Source organism: Halichoerus grypus, chromosome 10 (genome assembly GCF_964656455.1).
Source record: "Halichoerus grypus chromosome 10, mHalGry1.hap1.1, whole genome shotgun sequence".
Classification (NCBI taxonomy): domain Eukaryota; kingdom Metazoa; phylum Chordata; class Mammalia; order Carnivora; family Phocidae; genus Halichoerus; species Halichoerus grypus.
The window spans coordinates 26376351-26402633 of NC_135721.1; the positions used below are offsets into that span (position 1 = coordinate 26376351).

Consider the following 26283-nt stretch of genomic DNA (forward strand, 5'->3'; position numbering starts at 1 on the left):
AAAAGAGGTTTGCTAATCTCCTGGGATGATCTCATCTCCTGGCTCAATGCTACCTACCTGGCCAAATGTAATACAATTAGATAAAGTTGGAAAAAGAAAAAAGATAAAAGTGAAAAAATTTCCAAAGATTTCTAGGTATAATAAAATAATAAAATATAGATAGAATAATATAATAAAATGATAGAAATATCTACCTACAAACATGTATTTAGCAAAACCAAAATAAAATTAATATATACTGCAATAAAGACTTACACTCAAGTAAGTGCATAAAATCTGATTTCTAAGAGCAATTTCTAAACTGAAAATAAGCTGACACAAAACTGTTAATGAATTTATAAATACAGGATCTTGTCCATGGTTCTTTGGAAAAAATGTATCTCAGAGGTATAATAGCATTATGGAAATCATTTCAGTGCATACGTTAACACTAAATTTAATTTTTTAGAAAAAGGAAATTCAGCACTAAGAATTATAAAGCAACAAAGGTGTATACCCAATTAATATAAAGTAACAAAGGTGTATACCCAATTAATATGGCTTTAGTGTGCTAAATGCCATTATGCAAGATGTGTGACTTGTGCTATTTGGTTTTGTATATATATGTGGGGTAGGCCAAGAGGAGTATCCACCTGCTCTATCCCATGGCTATTTCTCTTGAATTTGCATACATCGTATGTATTCTGTTTGGAACCGTAGAATATACAGTTGAAAGGGGCAGTTGAGATGATCTTGTCTAGCTTCACCCATGTGCACAGTGGAAGAGTCCCTTTCACGATATTTCTGGATGTTTCTCCTGAGCTGGCCTGGGGGTCCCACAGCGAATTTCATTGCTTAGATGACTCCATGTATCCGGTGGGTCCTTCTGTGTTGACCCAGATCTGTCTTTCAGAAACACCAATGTCATGGTTGTAGTTTCAACTTTTGAAACAATACACCCTAAACATATTCCCTGTTCCCAGTAACCATCCCTCAAGTGTCTGAGGAGGGTGATCATGTCTCCTTTCACTGTTCTCCTCAGTTATAAAGATTTGGTGCACAGGGAATAGTACACTGGTATTTTATGGACAGGGAAACAGAATTTCATGCTACACTGCACTAATCCTTTTATCTGTATTTTTGTTACAGATATTGATGAATGCACTCAGGTCCAACAGCTCTGCTCCCAGGGACGCTGTGAAAACACGGAGGGAAGTTTCTTGTGTATTTGCCCAGCAGGATTTATGGCCAGTGAGGAGGGTACCAACTGCATAGGTAATGGCAGTATTCTTCCTGACACATAAATTCCCAGATCTGGGTTGTTAGCTCCCCTAAGATCCCATCAATCTTACTGCTTATTCAGGCAACCCAGAATTTATTACTGAACACCTTTCATGACATAGTCATCCGCTAGATACTGGAGGATACAAAAATGGAATCTTTCCTCCAACACTTTTGAATGAAGAGTGTCAAATGTGTGCAGACCCCGAGGTGTTAAATGTTTTGGGCACCGCATAAATCAAAACCACTCAATTTTTGAAACATGTCAAATGAATCGAAGAGATGGTGATAGAAATGGGTTATTTTATTCTTGACTTCCACCTGACCTGGGAGATGGGAGAGGTTTGAAATTCTATTGTGGGAGATAAAACTCGACAATGTTTTCTGCTTCGTTTAGACGTTGACGAGTGCCTGAGGCCAGATGTGTGTGGGGAAGGGCACTGCGTCAATACTGCGGGGGCCTTCCGGTGCGAATACTGCGACAGCGGTTACCGCATGACCCGGGGAGGCCGTTGCGAGGGTGAGTCTATGCCACGTCCAAGTGCGGAGTGCACGAGACCTTGAAATGCAGGGCTGGGCCCCCAGCTGGGGCTGCCAGGCGCCCAGCTTGGTACTTACCTTCCTCTGCCAGTGTGTGCACGGCACCAGCCTCTCATCCATGCTCCTCCTGCCTTCTGGACTCATAGCCTCTTTGCCTCCCTTCAGTGGCTTGGTCTGGATTATTTTCCATCTTCACATTCTCCTTGTTGTCCACTTCAGTATATGCCTTCCCTCGTATTTGGAGTGAATTGCTTTAGAACAATTAATTGCAGAGTGTCTTAGCATAAACCCAGACTTAATTCCAGCATCTGGATCATTCATCTGGGAGCAGGGTGCAGGTTTACCCGCTGTTGATTTTTGGTTTCCAACCTTTTCGCCTTGTTACATTCCTTTCCTGTGTTCTGGGACTTGTTTACCAACCCTCCACAGAAGCACTGTCTGACTAACTGCAGGTCAAATTCCAACCGTGCTAGATAAAATTTCTTTATTATTGACCACAGCAATGAGTTTGCTAGTGTTACTAAAAAAAAAAAAAAAAAGTTCTGAAAAGCTTTTAGAGCATGGCCAGAATGATTAACCACTTAATTTTTCTGCTCATGTTTGTGTCCCAGTTACACAGGTTCTTTTTGCAACCACCGTGGTACTTTTTAACGAATTATTTTCCTGAAGAAAGATATTGTGCTTCTGCTTAAATACTGCCTATGGACACGTGTCGGCTAGAGGAGCAGGGGGCCTGAACACGGTTCTGAGGAGCCAGGCTGTGTGGACAGTGCTGGTTCCGTGGGGCTCTTTGCTGGGCTGCCTGAGGATCAGCCTGTTTTCGAATATGGCTGGGCTTCCAGGCCGAGGGAGGGACGGACGCGTTGGGGCAGGCTGCTGTCAGCTGTCCCTGGCTCCTCTGTGTTGCTTTGCTTCATGGATCTGATGACCCGGGCCTGGAGGGAAAGCTAATTAGGTGTTTTTTGGCAGCCTGCACCTGACTCTCCCCCTGGCCCCTTGTTCAGCCCCTTGTATTCTGATCTGGAGAGAAATGGGAGCATTTTACATTACTGCATCTTTGACGGCCTCGGATCAGAATGGAGCCATACGGTCTCCGCCGGCAGCCGAGGGCCATGGGACAGCAAAGGGTGAAGCGTCCCTGCTCTCCTCTTACAGGGGACCCTCCCTCTGCCCTGGAGAGGCAGCATGGCCCTGGGAGAGGTCAGGACAGTGGCCTTGGCTCCTGACTCCCATGCTTAGTAACTCTCTGGCTTGGAGCCGGTGACTGAACCCCTTTGAAACCTGTGAAATGGGAGCTGCAAAGTTCACTTTCAGGGTTGTCATGAGAAGAAATGCATGCTGCGGTATCTTGTGCGGTGCCTGTCACCTCGCTAGTTCTCAAGAACTCTTAGTTTCTGGAAACCTCCCCCTTTTCCTGATTACATTGTTTTTGCAGAGACCTTCTCAGTACATCTGTATTTGTGGGAGTTGTTTTTTTTTTAAATCGCATGGGTTTATCTGACAAGCATTTATGTGCAAAGCAACACTCCCCAAAGAGGTCAAATGCTGATTCTTAAGTTCTGCATACAGTTTATCAGGATGGGAAGAGAAGATATTTAACTAGTGACTGTAGCGTGAAGATGGAAAGTGGGGAGGAGTAGAAAAGAAATATGAAAGCTCTTTAAGCAAATGGGAAGCAGTTAGGGGACTATTGGGGAATATTCAGTGTATGGAAATGAACAGAAATACTACCAGGGTTCCCCGAGTAAATAATCCATAATTCTATCCGCATGAAACGGCTTGAAAAGAAGAAGGAGCCAAATAACATGGCTGTTTTCTAATTTCGTCATGGATCAGAACCAAAGGTCCCCAGGCTTCTGGCTCACCAAAGATTTTCTCAGCTGCCACTAACAAAGTTGCTTTCAAACAGCACCAGTCTCCAAGGAGTCTATTGTAGTTCACAGACATTATCTCATGCATCCTTACTTTGCTCAGTTAAGGTATTCCCAGGCAGGTAGTCCCTAATCTATAGATGAAGGAACAAGCAAGCAGAGGTGAGAGTAGTGGGACATTCAGGGATATTGTCTTGTATTGCTCAGCATTGCACCTTATTTATTGGACCAGCCTTTCTCAATGACCTTCTCTGACTTAGCAGTTGTAGTTCTATTAAAAAAAATTCCTTCCAGAGAAGAATGTAATGCTGTTTGGAAAATGAAACTGGCAAGCATCATCTTTTTGTAGAACAAGAAGTCCCAGAACATCTGACCTAAAAAAAAAAAAACAACAGAAAAACCACTGTGTGTCATTGTCTATTGGCAAGGATTTTTTGCTGATAGGAAATAAAATTACCACACTGACCTGGTGCTTATTCTATTAATATCATCGTCAACTTTTTTACTTTAACATCTTTTCACACTTGCCTAGTGATAAGGGGAGATAATTTTTGAGAATTTACCAGAATGCATGGCTGTATCCATTACATATTTCTTTCATTTTTCAGCTTATGTCCTGAAAATTCTGTTTATATTTTAAGTGTGATTAGATGTACTATATACATTTTATTTTATTTATTTTATTTTTTATTTATTTTTTTTTGTGCTATGGTGAGTCCTATATACATTTTAAATTAGAACACTTACACATTAAATCCACTCACATGAATTTGGAATCCAACTCCAGAAAAATGATCATTTCGAATGCAGCTGGTTCCCATGGTACCACCATTCATGTGAAACTCTTGAACCATTTCCTTTATCTTTCTTCTCCCCCATTCTGTTGTCCTACCATTCTTCAAAATGCCTAACGCATTGTAGTAGTTCCCTCTGCCATAGCCCCAGCCATATTGAAGGTGTTTTTTCCAATGCACATTGAAAAGAACAATGATGAATAACTTCAGTTAGCTATGAATGTGAGAAATAAGGTGTATTTTTGTGAGAAAGTATTACCCTATGATCATATCACCATGTTTTCTGGAAACTCTTCGAAGTATTTGATGAGTTCATTCTCTCCTAATGTGTTTTTTCCACCTCCAAGGAATTCCTATCCTATGAAAGGTTTTAAATTACTCAAACCCAGGGTATTCTTGGGCCCATGAAGCCAAAGCAAGGATTTCCCTAGAGCATCCATTGTCTGAAGAGAGAACCTTTGGCCAGGTGGATTTGTGGCTTCATCATTCCCATGCCTGTTTGTTATATTTCTGTCTGGCAAGCTGCACTATTACCTTGTTTGATGTCCAGAAAGTCCTGAGAGCTCCCAGGGTGGAGTTGGGCAATTGGGGCCAAGTTCTTCTTTTGATTTTGTGTAAATATTTTAATCCAGGTATACCTGGCCGTGCTTTATCACTGTGGTGTTTAAGTGTAGGCAGTGTTGGACTTACCTACTTAACATTTTCTCCATCAAAATGTAGATAGATCACATCTTTTCCCCCCCACTTCATCAGAAAAGTATGTTTTTGTTTCAGTATTCTGATAAAATGTTTGTGACCTGGTTTTTTGATTTTCTAGATATTGACGAATGCTTGACTGTAAGCACTTGTCCAGATGAGCAGTGTGTGAACTCTCCTGGGTCTTACCAGTGTGTTCCCTGCACAGAAGGGTTCCGAGGTTGGAATGGGCAGTGTCTTGGTAGGTACTAGAGTGTTCTTTTCATAGTTTTATTTGTTCTCTCTAGTCCGTTTTCTCAGAGTGATGTAATGCCAAGTGAGCCCTCTTTCAAAATTAAAAAAACAAACTAAAACATGGAATATAATAAACTTGTGTCCTTCTGAGAAAACTTCTAAGAAAAGTTCTAAGTAACTTCTAACCGGGGAGAAATATAAGAAAGGAAGTTGGCATGAAGAATGTGAGATTTTACCTGGGAGAAATAATTCTGATGGAAGCAATTTGTCCTTGATGTGATGAATAACCAAGACCAAATAAAATAATAATCACCACAGGGTGGAGAGTGGTGGAGAACAAAAGGCTAAAAAAGAGAGAAAAGGCATAAGAAGAAGCAAGCTACCAGAGACTAGTAGAATTAGGAACATGTGAACACAAACGTGCAGCAGAAGTAGAAAGAGAAATCTTGATGGATTGCCATGCCTCTTACATTTATTCATTTAAGTATTTAATAAATATTTCATACTGACATCAGGCACTGAGGAAGAGAAGCAACAAAATTGCTTTGGTTCTAATTAGCTGTGCTCTAGTTAGCTTTCCCCCTTGATGGTTTTCCTCTCTGTCTCTGTGTGATCTTTTCCTTAGAAGCTGAACTCTTTTACACTCCATGCCAGACTCTGACAATGTGAGTTCAATTTCTCATTTATTCATACCTTCTTTCTTTTCATCCACAAATGCTGGAGAACTTACTGTAATATACCCAGAGTTGTGCTGAGTGCTAGGATACACTGAAGGACAAAAAAAAGTGCCTTCTTAAAAAAAAAAAAAAAGTGCCTTCTTCATGGAACTATCTGGTGAGGAAGACTGATACCCAGACGTCTCATAAATAAATGCACAAACACAAATGAGACCGTGTTGGGAAGGGGGGTTCTGTGATGCTGTAAGAATGTGTCCCAGAACGAGTTGCCTCTGGGAAAGTTCCTGATTGAGGTTTAACTGGGGAAGGGGATGGGAGGGAGATGGTTTTGGACAGAGAAAAGAGCATATTCAGGGGACTCATGGGAAGGAGGAAGCAGTCATGTTCCAGAAGCTGGAAGGCTGGTGCTGCTGAAGGACAGAGAACAAGAGAAGATTTGCAGCAGGATGAGGGGGCAGACCATGCCAGACTCTCTCAGTCCTGTTTCAAATGTTCATCTTGAACACTACATCAAAAACTAATGATGTCCTACATGCTGGCTAACTGAACATAAAAAAAATAATAATAAAATGTTCATCTTTACGCCTACATCTCTGGGAAAGACAGTGTTGCAGAGCAGGTGGGCTAAGTAGCCTTGGCAGAAACAGTCCCAGTTGCAAAGTTTTGGATTCATCACCAGGTTGCAGAAGCTAAGCCTCTGTACGTGGTACAGGTGGCCCTCTGCCCTGAAGCTCATGCCCATTTCTAAGAGTGTCTATCCTTGGAATTGTGAGATGTTGATCTTTGGGAGAAGAGATTTTTGTTCATTAATGGCTTATTTATTATGCATTTGTTTATGTGATCAGTGCTGGTTAGTACATTTGGTTTTAATTTTCCCGTTTGGCACAAATTTCATAGTTGCCTATCAAGATTTCATTTGTGTTCTCATTTTCACATACTGCTACATATTATAATCCAAGAGGAGAGCCTGAATTTTACCTTAAATAACTAAAATCCATAATAGTCGTATAAACACAGCCTTGATTCATGAATTTACTAATGAAATATGACTGAGCAAATGGGCAAATGAGTGCTCTTCAATATAAATGCATTTATCTAGACTGGGCAATAAGAATAAATGAGTTATTATACCTAGATGTATGCAGTCAGTCTCAGCATGACCACTTTGCTCCAGTTCAGGGACAGAAACACTACCTCCGTTCAGAGTAACTTGACTTTGCCAACCAGCTGAGTAGGATCATAAGCAGAAATATTAGGTCACTGTGTAGTCCACCAGAGTCACACAGCTAGCCAATTGCTCCAAGCACCAGTTTTCATTTGTGCATTGCTAAGGTCACGCATTTCCTATGAAAAATACACCATGTACTCTTTCCTTCTGCCTTGGGTAAAATTTTAGGCTCTGTCATCTACAGGTGAAGCTTCTCTTCTGTGCTGTAATTTCGGTTCCACTCATTGTTCATACTGGACTTGCAGCTCCTCTAAAATTCTCAGGAGGACTTTTGCAGATTATACCAAAATGGATCCGTCTTAATTTTTGATGGTAGTAGAGCTTTTCACATGTTAAAAAGTTGAGCGTGACAAAAAGTAGATATTGCAACATGCTTTTCTGTTCTAATTGAACCAATGAATGAATTCGATTTTTCTGCTCAACTCTGACAATGCGAGGGAATACCCAGCCATATCACATACATTTTAGTTCTCACCTTTATCCTTCTGGTACTCCAAAGACACATTTTAGAAGGTGTAGTCATTACTTAAACTTATCATTGAGTTGAGCTCATCGACACCAACTTGATTATATATTTATTTGTTCAGTTTAACAGTTGAGTGCCTACCAAGAGCCAGGCATTTTTCAAGACCCAGGGGATTGAGAGTGAACAAAATAAATGCCGTCCCCTCATTGTGCTTGTACTCTAGAGCTCACATTGTGCTTGCAAATAAACAAAGCAGCAAGCAAAGTATATGGTATGTCAGATGTGTGTTGAGTGCCACAAAGAAAAAAAAGCAGCTTAAGGGAGACAGAGAGTGTCGGAGATTCTATGGGGGTCAGAGAAGGCATCAAATGCTAAGTTATTTATATTGTGTTCCTTTCTATTTGTTTTTGTTTCTAATGGTTACTTGGGACTGGTTTGTGGCTTTTTAATATCCTTTTAGTCCAGATAATTTAGGGTACATTTATAAGACTTTTCCCCCCAATTTTAAATATATGAGAACATTAAAGACTTAAAATTTTCTCAAATCTCACCATCTGAAGAAAGGTCTTACACTTGGCATTTGTTAGTCATCTGTAGAGAAGATAATCCCTGCCTTACAGGGGATTCTGTTCTATAAGTCTTAGTGTCCTCCTTTTTCTACCACTCTGCTCTCACTGACTATTTTTAAAGGAAGGGGAGGAAATCGGAGGGGGAGATGAACCATGAGAGACTATGGGCTCTGAGAAACAAACTGAGGGTTCTAGAGAAGGGGGGTGGGGGGATGGGTTAGCCTGGTGATGGGTATTAAAGAGGGCACGTTCTGCATGGAGCACTGGGTGTTATACACAAACAATGAATCATGGAACACTACATCAAAAATTAATGATGTAATGTATGGTGATATAACATAATAATTAAAAAAAAAATATAAAAAATTATTATAATTAAAGTTGTACGGTGTTGTATGTAATTCTACTTTTGTGTGGCATAGTGCTTATGGTTTTTTCTAAAGTCCATCAATCCATATGTTGATTTGACTTTTTTTTTTTTCTGTTAAATGGATTCATTAGGAATTGAGAATTGCTATTTGGACCCTTATGTTCTGCAGGGATTTGATGCCAATTACACTGTGCTTCTTTCACTGACCCAAAGGTGAACTTGATGGAATCGTTAATGGCCTCCTTGTATTCATGCCATGTAGGCTGAATCTCACTGATTGATGCTTCTCCTTGATTTATGAATTAGAACAGAAATTGTTTGGGGCAGAAACAGGTCAGATGTTAACAGGTGTTGTCTGGGAGACCATGCTCTTTCCTAGTGTTGAGTTCAGGGCATATGATCCTTCATTCTCAGTAGTTTATTGTCCACTTTCAAAATATCTGTCCCTTAATGCTTTTTGGCAACTCTTGTTGGCTCCTCTGTTAACGTAGCTTCTTCTTTCAAGTTGTGGATTTCAGTCCTCTCTCGAAAGCCACTTTCATCATTCAACATTGTATTCCTTGGACCTCACATTCAGCCTGGAGTTGCTGCCCGCTTGATCCTCGCCTCTAATGACTATTTCATCACCCTGGGTTCTGGCCAGTTCCAACTGGCTGCTTCAACCAGGACCTTTCTTGAGGGAAGCCAGCCTGTCAGGTACTCAATTAGCAGGTTTCTCTTCACTCAAGAACAGGCCTGATTTAAACCCTACTGGAGCCATCCTCTAAAGGAGATTCTCTAATATCTAATTGTTTAAAGGTACATTCAGTAACTCTGATATAAAGATCATATTTCCCTGAATTTAGACAGATTTGGGGTTATGTATGACCTCTATGAAGCTTGGTTTCAATATCTTTAAAATGGGGATTGAAATGCTGTCTTCATGGGATTTACTGTCAGAATTAAATAAGCAATATAAAGCACCTAGTGAGGTATGTGACACAAGGTAGAACCCAATAAATGTTATAACCCTTCTTCCCCCAACTCTATTATCCTCCCCTTTACCTCCCTAATCCCGAAATGTTAGAAGTGCAGTAATAACTGGTACTTGTTTAAGTAAATTTTATGTCAAGTTTCTATGTATAACTGTCTTTGACTTTCTTTAATAAGTTCATTTCCTGTAGTTCTTAACTCTCCCTATCTGATAGGAGCTTTCTTTTATGAATCTAAGTAATCTTAGTCTTATAATTACCTTTCAACTTCTCAGCATTTTTGTTTAGCTGGGATCTATTTCTTAAAGAATCATATTGCTTGGGACGCCTGGGTGGCTCAGTCGTTAAGCGTCTGCCTTCGGCTCAGGTCATGATCCCAGGGTCCTGGGATCTAGCTCCATATCAGGCTTCCTGCTCAGTGGGAAGCCTGCTTCTCCCTCTCCCACTTCCCCTGCTTGTGTTCCCTCTCTCACTGTGTCCCTCTCTGTCAAATAAATAAATAAAATCTTTAAAAAAAAAAAAAGAATCATATTACTTTTCTGTAGGGTAATCGATCATCCCTAACAAATGTTTTACCTTCTGCAATACTGCCATCTCCATCCTTTTACTTCATTTTCTTGGCTCACCTTCATAAGACACAGTATCTATCACATGGTCGATGTAGGCAGCAATCCCTTGTTGAGTTTACTTTATTATCTTCCTTTATAATTGAGTCTGTGAAAGACCATGTGACCTGGGAAGACAAATTTCTGAGATTTTTATCATACTAATCCTTCTCTGTCAAACTGTAATTAAGTTAATCGTGACTTTGTGACTCCAATTTACGTTTTCTAAATGTAATGGGTCTTAGGCATTTGAAGAACTTAGTGTCATTTGATCCACTTGACAACTGGTTAGCCATAGTCTTAACCAAAACCAGGTGCACAGAACGTGCACGATAAACATGGAAAGCTCCTTGTTCTAGGTGTTCTTTGACCACTAGGATTTATTTTCAGATTTTTAAGAATCATTGTTAACCTTTATGGAATAGATGAATATTCATAGACTTATCTGAAATTGAAGACTTTGTTCTACATTTATTTGCATAAGATGGCAACAGAACTGAACATCTACCTTTTGCAGATATTATTAAATGTGCAAACACCAGCCTAATCCCTAAATCACTACAGCTAAAGAAGTCTTCTATTTAGTCATTATGTTATTATCAAATACCTAATTATGTACTTAATTCCAGAGAAGACTTGAAGTTATAAATAAGCAAAACAAAACAGAATAGAATGGTGGTTATCAGGAGCTGGGAACTAGGGGGATTGGGGAGGTGGTGTTTAAGGGTACGAACTTGCAACTGGCAGGTAGATAAGCCCTGGAGATCTGTTGCACAGATTAGTGATTATAGTCAACAGTGCTGTATTATAAACTTCAAAGCTACTAGGAGGCCAGATGATAATTATGTTCACAAAAAAAGGGAAATAATTATGTGACATAAGAGAGGCGTTAGCTAACTTTGTTAATCATTTTGCAATATATAAGCATACCAAATTATCACTGAAACTTACCCTATGTCATATGTCAATTATATCTCAATAAAAGCAAACAAAAAACTACTTTTGAAAGCAGGAAACATACCTGTGTGAGAAGACTAGTTACCATAATAACAAAAACTTCTTTTACGTTGCTACAAGGGGCGTTGACTTCATTATTTTATTTGATATCAGGGCAGTAGTAGTAGTAGTAGAGATACAGAAATTGATTCCCAGATAGGTTAATGGGCTTGCTAATGTAGTAGAGATATAGAAATTGATTCCCAGATAGGTTAATGGGCTTGCTAATGGTCATAAGTAATAAATGACAGAGCTAGGACATGATCCCAGGTCGTTTATCTCCAAAACTAGTGTTCTCTTCTATACACTCCCTCTTCCTGTACACCCAAGACAATAAGAGAACAAAGCAATATGATTAAGATAATCAGGAAAGAAAAGTTCATAGAAAGAGAGATGATCGATATGGGTGGGAATCATCCCTTGCAAGCAGCAGTAAGAATGGCTGAGGGATTCTTCACTCGAAGATGGCAGTCTTCAGCATAGATAGCCCCAGTTGAGTTTTGCTGAAAGACTAAATATTCTTTTGGAAAGGGGAGGCAGGAAGCCAGTGATGTGGTAGGGTTAATGGACTGATTTTCTGAGATTATCCTTGGCTCTTTATCTGGGATGTACATAGCATTGGCTGTTCTCCAGTTTTGAAGAACAGTGATGAGTCTTTGAGGGATGCATAACATATTTTTATCGGCTGCCCTGCTACTGCATATCTTAACTTGGTCAGACTTGACAGAGGGCACCTGAGATCCCGAGGATTTGCTGTACCGCAAGTGCGGGTTGTTCCATCCCGCTGGCCTAACCATGCTGGCTTTTCTGTCCAGTATGTTCTGCCATCATCTTTACTATAAAAGACTATGTGTACAGAATAGTCGAGGGATCACTGAAGTAATGTCATGTTGGGGGTGGGGAGTAATCTGTATTTTCCTGTAGTCATTGTGACAGAGTAAGATGTTTACTTCACATATCAAATGGTGCTCACTCATTGAAGTCTGTGGTGCTCATTAGGGAATTAAATGAGACTCAATGGCCTCTGAAATATGACTGATGCGCAGTGTTGAGAGATTAATTTCCTTGAAAGTACAGGAAGTAAGGCAGGTAAACTGTTGCTCTGGAGCCAACTCTCACCAACCTCAAGGAGCTGATAGGTGAAGTGGAAGGAGGCATCATAGCCTTGAACTGACTTGTGTGAGGTCAGCCACTGAATACCCTCTGAACCATCAGAGAGGGGCTTCATGCTATCTTGTGTTTTCCCAGGACATTAGGAAGGGAAATTTCGAAAGGGTTCCTGACCCAGAGAAATTACATCCCAAGGCAATGAGAGAATTTGCAGGTGGATTTGCTGGCCAGCTGAAAGTCATCTTTGTAAAAATTGTGGAGAATGGAAAGTTGCCAGAGAGCTGGAAAGAGATTAATGTCCTCATTTCCCCCCAAAGAAAAAAGAAGCTGGAGTTCGGGAACTAATGACCATTGAGCTTCATGTTAATCTTGACAAAGAACTGTAGGCTGCAGGATTCAAATGATGAGGTGGAACGTTTTTTTGTGTTTTTTTTTTTTTTTTTAGAATTTATTTATTTATTTGAGAGAGAGAGGGAGAGGCAGAGGGAGCAAGAGAGGGAGTCTTACGCAGGGCTCAATCTCATGACCCTGAGATCAGGACCTGAGCCGAAACCAAGAGTCGGACACTTAACCAGCTGCGCCACCCAGGCACCCCAAGGTGAAACATTTTAAAAGAAAAAGATGATCATAAGAATCAGCCAGGGTTGGGGTGCCTGCATGGCTCAGTTGGTTAAGTGTCTGCCTTTGGCGCAGGTCATGATCCCAGGGTCCTGGGATTGAGCCCCACATCAGGCTCCCTGCTCAGCAGAGAGTCTGCTTCTCCCTCTGCCTGTCCCTCCCCCTGCTCATGCTTTCTCCCTCCCCCCCAAATAAATAAATAAAATCTTAAAAAAAAAAAAAAAAGAATCAGCCAGGGTTTACTAAGGACAAATCATGCCCACTGTTCTGACTGCCTCTTCTGACAGGCTTCTGAGAGGAGCAGATCATGAAATCCTATAGACATGGCATATCTGGTTTCCCACAGGCCTCTGTTAGAGTCTCTCGGGGTGCTGTAGATGACAATGATCAGTTTGGATTGGGTAATAGTATACTGGGGTGGATTCATAGACTTTTGAACGATCATATCCACAAAGTGCTGACCTCATAAACCCCTGGCAGTTTTCTTACTGTGGGAGGTTTAATTAATTCACTGGATAGCAAATGCCAAATTATGTCCCAAAAGCCCATTGGTATATTGTATTTTGGGAGTTTGGAACACATTTTTCTGTGGACACAGTGTTTTTCATGACGTTTCCCTTTTGAACTGATTATGTATATACATCACAAGAATTTGGGTAATCTGACTCTTGTACAAGACCATCACCCTAGAGTAAGATCGATTTGAGCTCCAATACAGAAAACCAAAGACTTAACCGTCTCCCTCTGCAGCAAGGGTAAGAGGCTATGGGTGTTGGATGGTGGGGTGGATAAGGACTACCTTGTTTCCCAGAACACTGATTCTCCCAAGGGTTTGAAGTAAGAACTGAGGGCAGGCTTTCTGTTGATAACACTCAGGGCCCCATAGGTTTGTATCTTTGACTTAATGGAAGAACGCTGGAAACCACTGAGGGTTTTTAAAGGAGCAATACCATTGATTGTGTTTGTATTTCAGATGACTCTGGCTACCAGCTGGATAGTGGATTAGAGAGGGCGAGACTTGAAGTAGGGAAACAAACTATGGCGGTAACCCATGTGAGACAGAATGGTGGTAGTAAGAATGAAATGAAGCAGGTGTATTTGAGAGATATTGGGAAGACAGAATTGATTTGACTGTTTTAAATCGAATGTGGGGAAAGAGGGAGAATAAGAAATCTAGAAAGGATGACTCCCAGTTTCTGACGTGGGCATCTGAGTGGATAGTGGTATCATGTATTGACCTGGAATAAAAGAAACCCAGGGAGAAAGATCAGTTTGGGCTGTGAAGACTCAGAGGTGCCTATGGGACATCAAGGGGAAATGTCCAGTATGCTGACCAACTAGGTTGTGTGGGTCTGCAGTTTAAGAGATAGGTCTGGGTGAAAGATAAAACACTGAGTTTATTTCACTCCTTTTACATCCGTCAAGTGAGGTCCCACTCCAGGCACCTTCCTACTATATATTCTGTTTTTTTTTTAAATGGAGGTATGATACTCTATAGCATTATATTAATTTCAGGTTTAGAACATAATCATTTGATATTTGTATACATTACAAAATGATGACAGTAAGTCGGGTGAAAGTCTATCACCATAGTTACAGAATTAAAAAATTTTTTTTTCTTATGATGAGGACTTTTAAGATCAACTCTCTTAGCAGCTCTTAAATAGGCACTGTGGTACTGTTAATTCAAGTGTAAGTATCAAGTATTTTTTTAAAGAATTTATTTGAGAATGAGAGAGTGTGTTTGCAAGTGAGTGGAGGAGCAGAGGGAGAGGGACAAGCAGACTCCACGCTGACTGAAGAGCCCAATGTGGGGCTTGATCTCATGACCCTGAGATTATGACCTGAGCCAAAATCAAGAGTTGGACACTTAACCGACTGAGCCACCCAGGCGCCTTAGTATCAAGTATTTTGAAAGTATTTCGTGAACGATCATCTGTACTGTCTGTTAATTTGCTTTTTTTTTTTTTTTTTTTAAGATTTATTTATTTATTTGAGAGAGCGAGAATGAGAGAGAGAGAGTACATGAGAGGGGGGAGGGTTAGAGGGAGAAGCAGGCTCCCCGCTGAGCAGGGAGCCCGATGCGGGACTCGATCCAGGGACTCCAGGATCATGACCTGAGCCGAAGGCAGTCGCTTAACCAACTGAGCCACCCAGGCGCCCCTGTTAATTTGCTTTAACTAGAGAAGATATGGTCTTAGAAATTGATTTTGTTGTTATATCCTGTAGCCCTATAAATCACATTTCCTGGTGCATACATAATTAAAGAGAACAATCCATACCTTTTTCAACTTTTTTAACATTTTTGAGACCGATCCAGATACCAGACGTGACATTTTAATGTTGCTGTCTGGAATTTACATGCCTAGTGTCTAGGCTCATTCTATCCCATTATTTATTTTGGCTCCAGCGTTTAGCTTCTTCTTTCAAGTTGTTTGCATTCGGTGTTTATAAAAGTGCACTCCCACAACCAAAGAAAGGATGGACAATGAGTCAGTCTGGAAGTGCTCTTTTTGTTATCATAGAGTAGGGTCCAGTTCACCATAACTGATTTTGTGAAAGCGAGGTAGAGCACTCAGACAATGCCAGTTGGTTGGCTGTTTTCAGTTTGCTGTGTGTGTGCATGCATGCTCACACACCATAGCCTCATTTTGGTACTACTCTATTTCTAGATATCATTTTAAGAAAACTAGAGTACAGGGGCGCCTGGGTAGCTCAGATGGGTAAGCGTCTGCCTTCGGCTCAGGTCATGATCTCAGGTCCTGGGATCGAACCCCACATCAGGCTCCCAGCTCAGCGGGAAGCCTGCTTCTCCCTCTCCCTCTGCCTCTCCCCCTGCTCATTCTCTCTTTCTCTGTATCTGCCTCAAATGAATAAATAAAATCTAAAAAAAAAAAAGAGAGAGAGAGAAAACTAGAATACAGGTTTAAGGAAATGTCATGCAAATGAATGCAGTCCAAACTCTGGAATGCTGAATTAGAACTAGATCTCTGATGTTCATGTGTTCGTGACTCTCTGCCTGTTAACATTAGGAGGGTGGCAAGCTTTATTGCTTTCATGGCGAGCATTGCAAAATGAAATGGATGTAGTCAAGAGCATTTTCCTCCGTATTGTTGGTCTGCCTTATGATTAAGATGCCTGGATTGAGTTACAGACTGCTGTAAAATTAAGCCTACATCATGATGCTGTGTGTAGTTTCAGCACTTAGTGGTTTAAATTTTTCCTCTTACGGTGTTGGTTGTTCATGCTACACAGTCTTCTCAACTACAACATACAATGGACTTAACAAAAGCATTTAGGTGGGGCACAGAACTCAAGTTTTTCTTTGTGAATTAACATCTTTTTTCAAAAAGATGTATTTATTTTAGAGAGAGGGAGAGAGTGAGCAGGGGCGGGGCAGAGGAAGAGGAAGGAATCTCAAGCAGGCTCCCCACTGGAGCTCAACGGGGGGCTCGATCTCACAACCCTGAGATCATGACCTAAGCCGAAATCACTCAAGAGTCGGACACTTGACGAACTGAGCCACCCAGGTGCCCCTGAATTAACAATATTCTAGTAAGAACATAATGAAAGCTGAATGAAATCAGTGAACACATTGATGATTTTCTATATAAATGCTGTGTTAGCAAATAATAAAAACAAACATTCCTAATTCTCTCTTCAGCGGTTTCTATCACTACACTTAACTTGTGTTAATAGAAACAGGTCAAAAGGATGGGCTTTGGAGTTAAGCTGACTGGATGCCCCTATGAGCCACCAGTTTCTCAAATCATGTGGCCTTGGGCAATCTGCTGGAACTTCTTTGAATCCTGGTTCCTTTGTCTATAAAATGGTTGGCTTCTATGGCTCCTGTTAGGATTAAATAAGCTCATATACATGGACAGCCTTTCCTGTTTCCATGCAGTAAGGGCTTGGTGAAGATGAGCAATTATTTTATCTATCTCTACAGTCTGTCCCCTACCTTCAAACTGCCCACTAAGCTTGTTTGTCCCCTAGATTGGTTTTTTTTTTTTTTTAGATTTTATTTATTTATTTGACAGAGAGAGACACAGCGAGAGAGGGAACACAAGCAGGGGGAGTGGGAGAGAGAGAAGCAGGCTTCCCGCGGAGCAGGGAGCCTGATGCGGGGCTCGATCCCAGGACCCTGGGATCATGACCTGAGCCGAAGGCAGACGCTTAACGACTGAGCCACCCAGGCGCCCCTAGATTGGTTTTTATAATACCGATTCAATGCTGTCTTTGAACATTTTATCAGAGTTTTTTTTTTATCTTTCTGCTAAGACCTCTTGTGGTTTCTTCAGGTCCCGAGTCCTGTCTTTGGCTTTCTCGAACCCTCCCTTCCTGCTGAATTCATCAGTTCCATAGCTAGACCTCAGTACGTCTTTGATTCTTTGGAATACTTCATTGTGCAGGGGATGCTACTCCTAAACTGCCGTCTCTTCTGCCCTCCCCTCTACGACGAGCTTTCCATGGAATTGATTCACAGAGCATGCTTGGTTCCTTTTTTGAGTTTGCATAAAGTAAATCAAGACATAGAACTATGATACATGCAGCTCACACCAGAGCTCCTGTTCCTCCTTTGGGCTAATTTGAAAGCTTATCTTAAAGAATCTGTCCCTGTTTGAGGATGCGCTCTTTCTATTTTTAGCCAAATTCAACTTTATTCGTGTTTTCTTTTTTTCTCTCTTTGTGGGTTTTTTCCCCCTTCTGCAACATTCTTCAAGATGTGGATGAATGCCTGGAACCACAGGTCTGCACAAACGGTACTTGCTCCAACCTTGAAGGCTCCTACATGTGTTCATGCCACAAGGGTTATACCCCGACGCCAGACCACAAGCGCTGCAAAGGTAAATGCTGTGATCAGATTTCTGTTTTTTATTTGAACTGCATTTGAGAATATGTTAGAGTAATTAGCTTAGAAAAGGGAACCAAAAAATAAAAAGAGAGAGAGAACCATGCTACCTGTCATTTATTTTGACTGAGCTACTTGGAGCACATTTTTGTTGGCGCCTTTGAAAGTCACTCCTCATTGTGGTTACATACAGACCATATCTATTTACATAAAGGAAAACAGCATATTTTTAGAGAGCATCTATAAACCACAGACCTAATTATTTCATTTCTTCTCATTATAAAAACAATACACACAGTTCCACAACTCTGTGACTATACTAAAAAACATTGAATTGTACACTTTAGATGAATTATGTGGTGGTAAATTATATCTCAATAAAATTGCTATTAAAAAACATTCATCCTAGGGGCGCCTTGGGTGGCTCAGTCTGTTAAGCCTCTGCCCTCGGTTCAGGTCATGATCTCAGGGTCCTGGGATCGAGCCCCACATTGGGCTCCCTGCTTAGCAGGAGCCTGCTTCTCCATTGCCCCCCCACCATGCTCTCTCTCACTCCCTCCCTTTCTCTCTCTCAAATAAATAAATTAAAAAGATCTTTTTAAAAAAACATTCATTTTAGAAAATCTAGCAAACACAGAAAATAAGCAAAACAAAAATAACAATTTCTCAATCTCATTCATCAGTAGTCCTATCTCATGGATATTTTCGATCAGTAAGATAATATATGTATGATTTTGTATCTTGCTTTTTGTCGTTTAATAGTATATCATAAGCATTTTACACATCATTAAAAACTCTTTTCAAATATTATTTTTGAAAGCTGCTTAAGAGTCAGTGTATTACTATTTCAGCATTTTCTTGCTGTTCATGTGTTGAACAATTACATTTTTTTTTAAAACTTCTCATCATTATGTTAAAAAACAGCAAATCTAACAAGTTTTTTTTTTTTTAATAAAACTTGGTCTGAATTTTAGGATTATTTCCTTATTTATAAAAGTGGAATAATTGGGTAAAATGTTTTTAATGTCTTTTATTATTATTTTTTAAAGATTTTATTTATTTAATTGACAGAGAGAGAGATAGCAAGAGCAGGAACACAAGCGGGGGGGTGGGAGAGGGAGAAGCAGGCTTTCCGCCAAGCAGGGAGCCTGATGTGGGTGGGGCTCGATCCCAGGACCTTGGGATCATGACCTGAGCCGAAGGCAGACGCTTAACGACTGAGCCACCCAGGCATCCCAATGTCTTTTATTATTTTGACTGAACACTAATTTCTAATTTTTAAAATGTGTTTCTTTTAATTCTAAAAGATTATTAGTTATGCTTGTATCTGTTAATTCTCTGGACACTTGTAATTATTACAACATTTATTTCATATGTTTGTTAAACATTTGTATTTTTTTGTGTAAATTTATGTTATATCTGTTCCCATTTATCAGGTTTTTTAATCCATCTATATGAACACTTTATAATACATGTGTAAACCATTATATACATGTGTCTGTGCATTACAAATATATTTTTGGGGGGTATTATTGTTGTAATTTGTCCAAGGTTTCTCTAATTTTTCTTGGCATAATGCTTTTTTTTAAGTTTAAATTTATTCTCTGGTCAAATCTGTGGATGGCTTCCTTTCTGCTCCTAGTTCTTTAAACCTAAAAGCATGCTCTTTGCAGGGGAGGAAGAGAGGAAGTAAGTGAATTTTTCTTCTTTCTGAAGTATCTCAAAGTGAAGGATGTAGGGTGGAGGTTAATTTCTCACCATGGTAGGCAAGTAGTAAACAGATATCTTACTGTCTTGTGAGAATTATAGCATCTCCCACTGGCAGTAGCACATTCACCGACCTCCACATTGGGGGCCCAACTCCTTGTGTACGGTGGAACACTGGCCACTCCCAGCGGAGCAGGTCAGGTGGGCGCAACTCCCTGCCCTCCGGGTCCTTTTCCTGCCAGCCCACATCTGCAGCCTTCCTACCAAGTTCTTCTAGTGGTTCGCCGTGCAACCTTGGATAAATAAACTCAGATTTCCAGTCTCATACCATCTCTAAAATTGGGGGATTGGACTCTCTAGAGGGATAATGCTCTGAGGAAGCACATGTTGGGTGAATGACTTTTAACCACTTTTTCACTCTTTCTTACTCAGCCATCCCAGCTGAGCCTGCTCCTCTCTAAGAAGGCTTCCCAGCCTGCCCAAATTCACACCATCATTTGATGCCAGCCCTAGGAACACTGTGTCCCCTCTATGTGATGCTCGGCTGTGGAAGCTTCTCTTCATCCTTCCCTTTCTTTTGGGTGTATCCTGGAACCCACGTGTTCCAGGCACTGTGTTCAAATGCAGATGCTACTGAGAGGTTTTAATCTCTCAAAGGACTTTTATTGGTTGGAAAAGATAGAAACCTACTACAGATCATTGTAGATAATAAAGTACCAAGTGATGAAGGTTAACAGTATCAGCAATGTCACAGGGATGTCATACACCCCTGACCTTATGTGGGGGCCAGAGCGTTTCACCTTTGTATTTATTCCTTCCAAAAACCCATAACCCCAACCTCTAATCATGAGAAAAACATCAGACAAATCCAGATTGACGACATTCTACAGGAGTCTGGCCCATACTCTCAAGACTGTTAAAGTTGTGAAGAATAAGGAAAGATGGGGGAGACAGGACCCCTAAATACAGTGTGGTACCCTGGATTGGGTCCTGGAACAGAGAGAGTGCATGAATCAAAAAAACTGGTGAAACCCAAATGAAGTCTGGAGTTTAGTTTAAAAAGGAGGAGTGCAGTATATCAGAACCTAGTTTGGACACTCAGAAGTGTGAGCTTGGGTAAGTTTTCTTCCTTCACTAAGCCTTACTTGCTCATCTGCAGAAAGGCAACAGTAATGGTACCTACTCAGGTGGATGTGAGGATTGTGTAAAAAAATACAGAAACAGAGGTAATGTGTGGAGAATGAGATAACACAGGGACAGAGTCTGACACGTAGTTGATGTTGTTATTCACCAGATCATAGGCATGTACAAAGTTCTGTTAAAGCTAATCCTGCTTGCGTGCTGCTGGGAAACCTTTCCGAGGTACTGCTGTTCGACCTTGGTCCTAAAATTTTGAATATGGAAGGGAGAAAACCTTAGGAGGCAGAGAAAGCTGCACAAATAGACTTAGAGCATTTGGAAAGGTACAACATCGTTCTGTCAAAGGTTAGAGGTGGGAAAGGGCTGTTACCGCCTCTTGCCAGTGAACCTTGCCCCCTACTCTGGTTTTCCTGGTCTCTGCATTGCAGTGTGGGATGGGGTCAGGCAAGATCCCCATCCGCTGCTTTAGAAACCTACATATACACTGATTATTTTCCTTACTCCCCAATCAAAGCCCACCCTTTTTACGATAATAATTTATATAACATCCTTTTTCTGTAATTATTTCATAATCTTTCCCAAACCACGTCAGCTCACCGATGTCAAATTCTTCCCAGATCTTAAATCTGTCCCTTTTCCAATATTCCAGCAACTGCCAAATTTCACCTTAGTGCTAAATATTGACTTGGGGTTTTCACCTCACTAAATGTACTGACAACTTTTTTTCATGTTGTGAATGTGCTGTCTCATGTATTAATTCAGTACTTGTTTCTTTATTTCTTTTTTGTGTCTGTGTTTTTGTATCTCTTTGTACATTTTAGCATTATACGTCCTAAATTTATAAATACCTGGAGATAGTCTCTATTTTAACTCTGAGCTGGATTTGTCACAGTGATATGTATGAAAGTCCCTTAAATCCTTTTCAGGGAAAACGCTGTTTTCTATTTATCTCTTGGCACAAAAGAGAGAAGACATTTGTCCTGCATGCCTGTTTTATTAGAAAGCATTCTTTTGTAGGAATTTTGTCCCTCGTCAGAAAAGAAAAAGGCTTTTTTTTTTTAATCTGTGGAATTACACTGCCTCTGTCCCTGTGGTCATTTTAAAGACCCCAAGATCACCTTATTCAAGATAACTGGGTTGCCTCAAGTTGTTCCAAGTGTGTGTGTCATTACTTATAATGAATTACTTCTGACAGTATTCCCGACGTAAATGAGTAACTTATGTAAGATGTCTGGCATACCCTGACAGTACTTGGAATGGAGGGTATATTCTCGCTGCAGACATCTTCACATGGGAATGCTTAATTTGTCATCTTCTTTGAGAAAGTCAAAAAGAGTCCAAGGCACTAAAAATGTTGTCAGACATTACGTGAGATCCAACGAGCTCCACACGCTCTTGTTGGTCTTAAGTTCTTGAACTGACGTCTCAAGTACTTACTAGAATGTGCTGAAAGAAAATGTGGCATAGGCTGTTCTTTGCTGTCGACCACTCCTAAAGCTAATAGACTTAGAGCATTTGGAAAGGTACAACATCGTTCTGAAAGCGACATTCAGCTCACTGATTTAATTTCTCTATTGGCAGTCAATAGTAGGCAGGCAGGACTTGCTGTGGTGTTGATCCGTTTTATTTACAAATAAGTGAAACAGAAGTTTCTAGTAAACCAAATTAATTTCTCTAAAAAGTTAATTAAAAAATGGATTCATGAGCTGCAATTACATTAATAGTTTATGTGAGCTATTTCAGGAAACATGGGATAATGTGACACCTTGCTTACATCAGGATACAGTTCAAAAGATTAATGCCACATGAGAGGCTAAGAAATACGGCTTTGCTCAGGAAATGGGTAGTTATTGGTCATACTTGAGGGGAAGGACTGTGCCCCAAATGGAGTTCTCCTGGCAAAACCTTTCAGATGCATTTTAAATAATAAGATATTCTCAGAAGAAAATAATAGTTAGACATTGATCTTTAGGACCTGATTTCGTAGCTTGATTTATAGGCTCAAAGTTTAGGTGACGGTATGTTCTAGTTACAGGCCTAATTTAAAATAATTGTCACTCTTTTATTTACAGATATTGATGAGTGTCAGCAAGGGAATCTGTGCATGAATGGGCAGTGCAGAAACACGGAGGGCTCCTTCAGGTGTACCTGTGGGCAGGGGTACCAGCTCTCAGCGGCGAAAGACCAGTGTGAAGGTAGGAGCGTGGCTATGTGAACTACTGTGGTTTTCATTTAAGGCCCCTGGCCTGAGAAACGGTACTCAGTAAAGGGAGTGTCTTTCAGAAGCTAACTGGATGGTTGCATGAGAGTGCCAAAAAGCAAGGGACCTCAGCTTAAGTCAGAAAAATCAGTAACACAGGATGGAAAAGTGTTAAATTTGAAAAAGAAGGTATTCGTGATCAGTGGCTGAGCATTCATCTTAGGAAGAAAAAGCATTGCTCTCTGTGTAATTCCTTGCTGCAGAAAATCAGTTCTATTTAATTCATTTGAAAATTTTACCTACTCAGATTTCAGCAATTGGAAGGTTATTTTATCAGCCCAAGACTGAAAGAAACAGCATCCCCCTTATATCACAGATCAAGTTTGTGAAATATGTCCCGTTTCTACAGGTGATAGTATTTTGGATCTCGCTGAGGTTGACCTCAGACTTAAAAAATATATTTCATCGAATCTTTCACAGAATTACTTCACTTCTCAATAAGTATATGCTTCCTGAGCTTGATATGATGGTATCACTGGTGGACAAGCACAAGAGTCTAGAGTTCTTGAAAAGAAAGGTCATTTAAGTGCCATTTAAGAACAGAATATACAGTCTACAGGACCAATAAGGAAACAAATCATGTCCATGGCTGTATGTAAACTTTGACTATTTAATGAGTGCAAATGTCTTCTGAGATGCTATTATAAATGATGGTACCACAAAGAGATCAACCAGTATCATCACGACCTTCCTCAGTTTCCCCTTTCTTGAACAAGGAAAGACATTACAATTCCTTATCTAGGAGTTGAGAGCACACACAAACATACTCATGCACACAGATAAATTAAGTAATTCGTTCTAGATTCTACAAGTCCCTCTCAAAGTTTTTTACTTTATTCTGTGACTCCTGACCCTAATTAGCTAAGCATTTATCAAATGCCCACCGTGCATTGAGAACTACAAATGAATGTATAATAAGGGAAGAGGTCAGTCTACAGATAATATAATAAGGCTATCATGTTCATAATCCTTTCTTTTGAAGAGCCTGTGATGTCACTACCAAAAATAAGATACAAGCAAAACCACCCATCAAATTATCAATAGGGGCAAATCAATTTTAGGTGCCAAATGCCATGATAATCAACATGATGCTGTAACAGAGCGAGGGAGAGCAGAGTTGTGTGGGGTCCCTATGGAAACTGATGTTTAGGGCGCCTGGGTGGCTCAGTCGTTAAGCGTCTGCCTTCGGCTCAGGTCATGATCCCAGGGTCCTGGGATCGAGCCCCGCATCGGGCTCCCTGCTCCGCGGGAAGCCTGCTTCTCCCTCTCCCACTCCCCCTGCTTGTATTCCCTCTCTCGCTGTGTCTCTCTCTGTCAAATAAATAAATAAAATCTTTAAAAAAAAAAAAAAAAAAAGAAACTGATGTTTGTGTTGGCTCTTCTAGAATCCCATTGCCAGAAGTAGGTAAATGTACTCAGATGTGAAGAACAAAGCCTGTCAACAAACAACATGAATTAATGCCTACTCACTGTGAAACACTAGATCATTTAAGTCATAAAGGATGTGGTAGACATAGTCCTGCCCTCAGGAAACTTAAAATCTAATGGTAAAAGTAAAATAATTGAATACATGCCATATATCATGTGCCTTCTGATGTGTGGATATGACACGTGTGTGTGCTGAGCCTGAGCTCAGGGTTGGGTTACAAAAAAAATCATCTCTAAGCTGAGGATATGTGGGTTAAGAAAAGAGATTCAGTGGCAATGCAAAGATCAAATTGGCTGAGAGGAGGGAAGGGCCATTAGATTTGGCCAGAAAATCACTGAGAGAGGAAAAAAAAATGGAAGCCTAATTGCCAAGGGGCTGAAGGGTGTATCTGTGAAAAAGAAATGAAGATGTTTATGCCATGACACTTTTACAAACTTCTCTTGTAAAGGGCCAGATAGTACATGAATTTTTGGTGCTATTTTCCAATAAAATTTTGATTACAGTAGTAGAGCTATAGTTTGCTGACCTCTTCTTCAACCTGTTACAGGCCTAAGTGCTTTTAAGCTCAGTGTTCTATTTGAACGTATAAAAGAGATTTGAGAAGCTAAGTTGAGGCTTACAGATGACAGCAAAGTATTTGCCACTCATCAGTGAACATTGGGATTAATATGTACAGATTCTTAGCTTACTGGTTAAGATTTTAAGTTCATCTGGATTTTCCCTCCTGGGGGATTCATGACCTTTTACTAGAGATCAGTTTAATTCATATAACAAAGAGTCTAAATTAATTATAACCTAGATAATTTATAGACTTCTTTACATGCATGATTAAAAATATTTTTAAAGTACCACTTATACAGTGTTTTTTTTACTCTCTTGCCCATAGATATTGATGAATGTCAGCACCATCATCTCTGCAGTAATGGACAGTGCAGGAACACAGAGGGCTCTTTCCTCTGTGTTTGTGACCGAGGTTACAGAGCATCTGCCCTTGGGGACCACTGTGAAGGTGAGAATTGCTCCTGACTGCAGAATCGCAGAAAAATGTGGGCATCATCCTGGGTTTTGTACTTGAGTCCAACCTTTTGACCTCACAGTCAGGACATTAGGTTCCTGCAAAATCATTTTCCCCATGGTCACACAAATAATGAAAAGAAGCCAGTAGAATCCAGGTTTTCCTTGCACTGCTCAGAGCCGTGGTTTAGAAGAATGTTGCCAGCTAAATGAGTAAAGAGTCCATTTCACTTTTCTCAGCTTTAGATGGTTTATCCTGGGTATATAGTTCTGAACAGTAATACCTTATTTATGCAGGACCAGCATGCAAATAAGTAAACACAAGTGAATTTTCCAGATAGCTGGGAAGTTTTTAAGAGCTAAACTTTAGGACGCCTGGGTGGCTCAGTCGTTAAGCGTCTGCCTTCAGCTCAGGTCATGATCCCAGGGTCCTGGGATCGAGTTCTGCATCAGGCTCCCTGCTCCGCGGGGAGCCTGCTTCTCCCTCTGCCGCTCCCTCTGCTTGTGCTCTCTCTCTCTCTCTGACAAATAAAATCTTAAAAAAAGAAAAAAACTAAACTTTAATTCAATTTTGAGTTTTTTGCATAAGTATTTCTAAAAGATACCCTAGGTGTAGAGCATGGTATAATTGTAACCACCCCACCACGTGCTGTGCCTCAGAGCCTGTGGGGTGGTCGGCTGGTCTTTCACCAGCCTGTCACATATGAACTCTCTGTGCTCATTGTCTACCCAACTCACCGTTTTTTCCCAGTTCATCCTCTGATGTCCCGCATGTAGAACCTGTCAGTTGTGAGACCAGAAATATGAAGAGTTAGAGTCTGTGAGTGAGGGGTTAAACCCCACCTTGGAGAGAAACACATGAGCTTTTTAGGGAGT

The 26283-nt window shown here is 40.5% G+C and overlaps 1 protein-coding gene across 12 annotated transcripts in view; it reads left to right on the forward strand.

The window, feature by feature from the left end:
- Positions 1-26283, forward strand: part of LTBP1 (latent transforming growth factor beta binding protein 1) — a 389022-nt gene that overhangs the window by 274979 nt on the left and 87760 nt on the right. For all 12 annotated transcript variants that reach the window (XM_078056161.1, XM_078056162.1, XM_036119099.2 and 9 more), the window contains 6 exons: positions 1129-1254; positions 1658-1780; positions 5283-5402; positions 17730-17852; positions 22777-22899; positions 25280-25402. In XM_078056161.1, coding sequence (XP_077912287.1) covers positions 1129-1254; positions 1658-1780; positions 5283-5402; positions 17730-17852; positions 22777-22899; positions 25280-25402 — 738 coding nt within the window. The remainder of the gene's footprint in view (positions 1-1128; positions 1255-1657; positions 1781-5282; positions 5403-17729; positions 17853-22776; positions 22900-25279; positions 25403-26283) is intronic.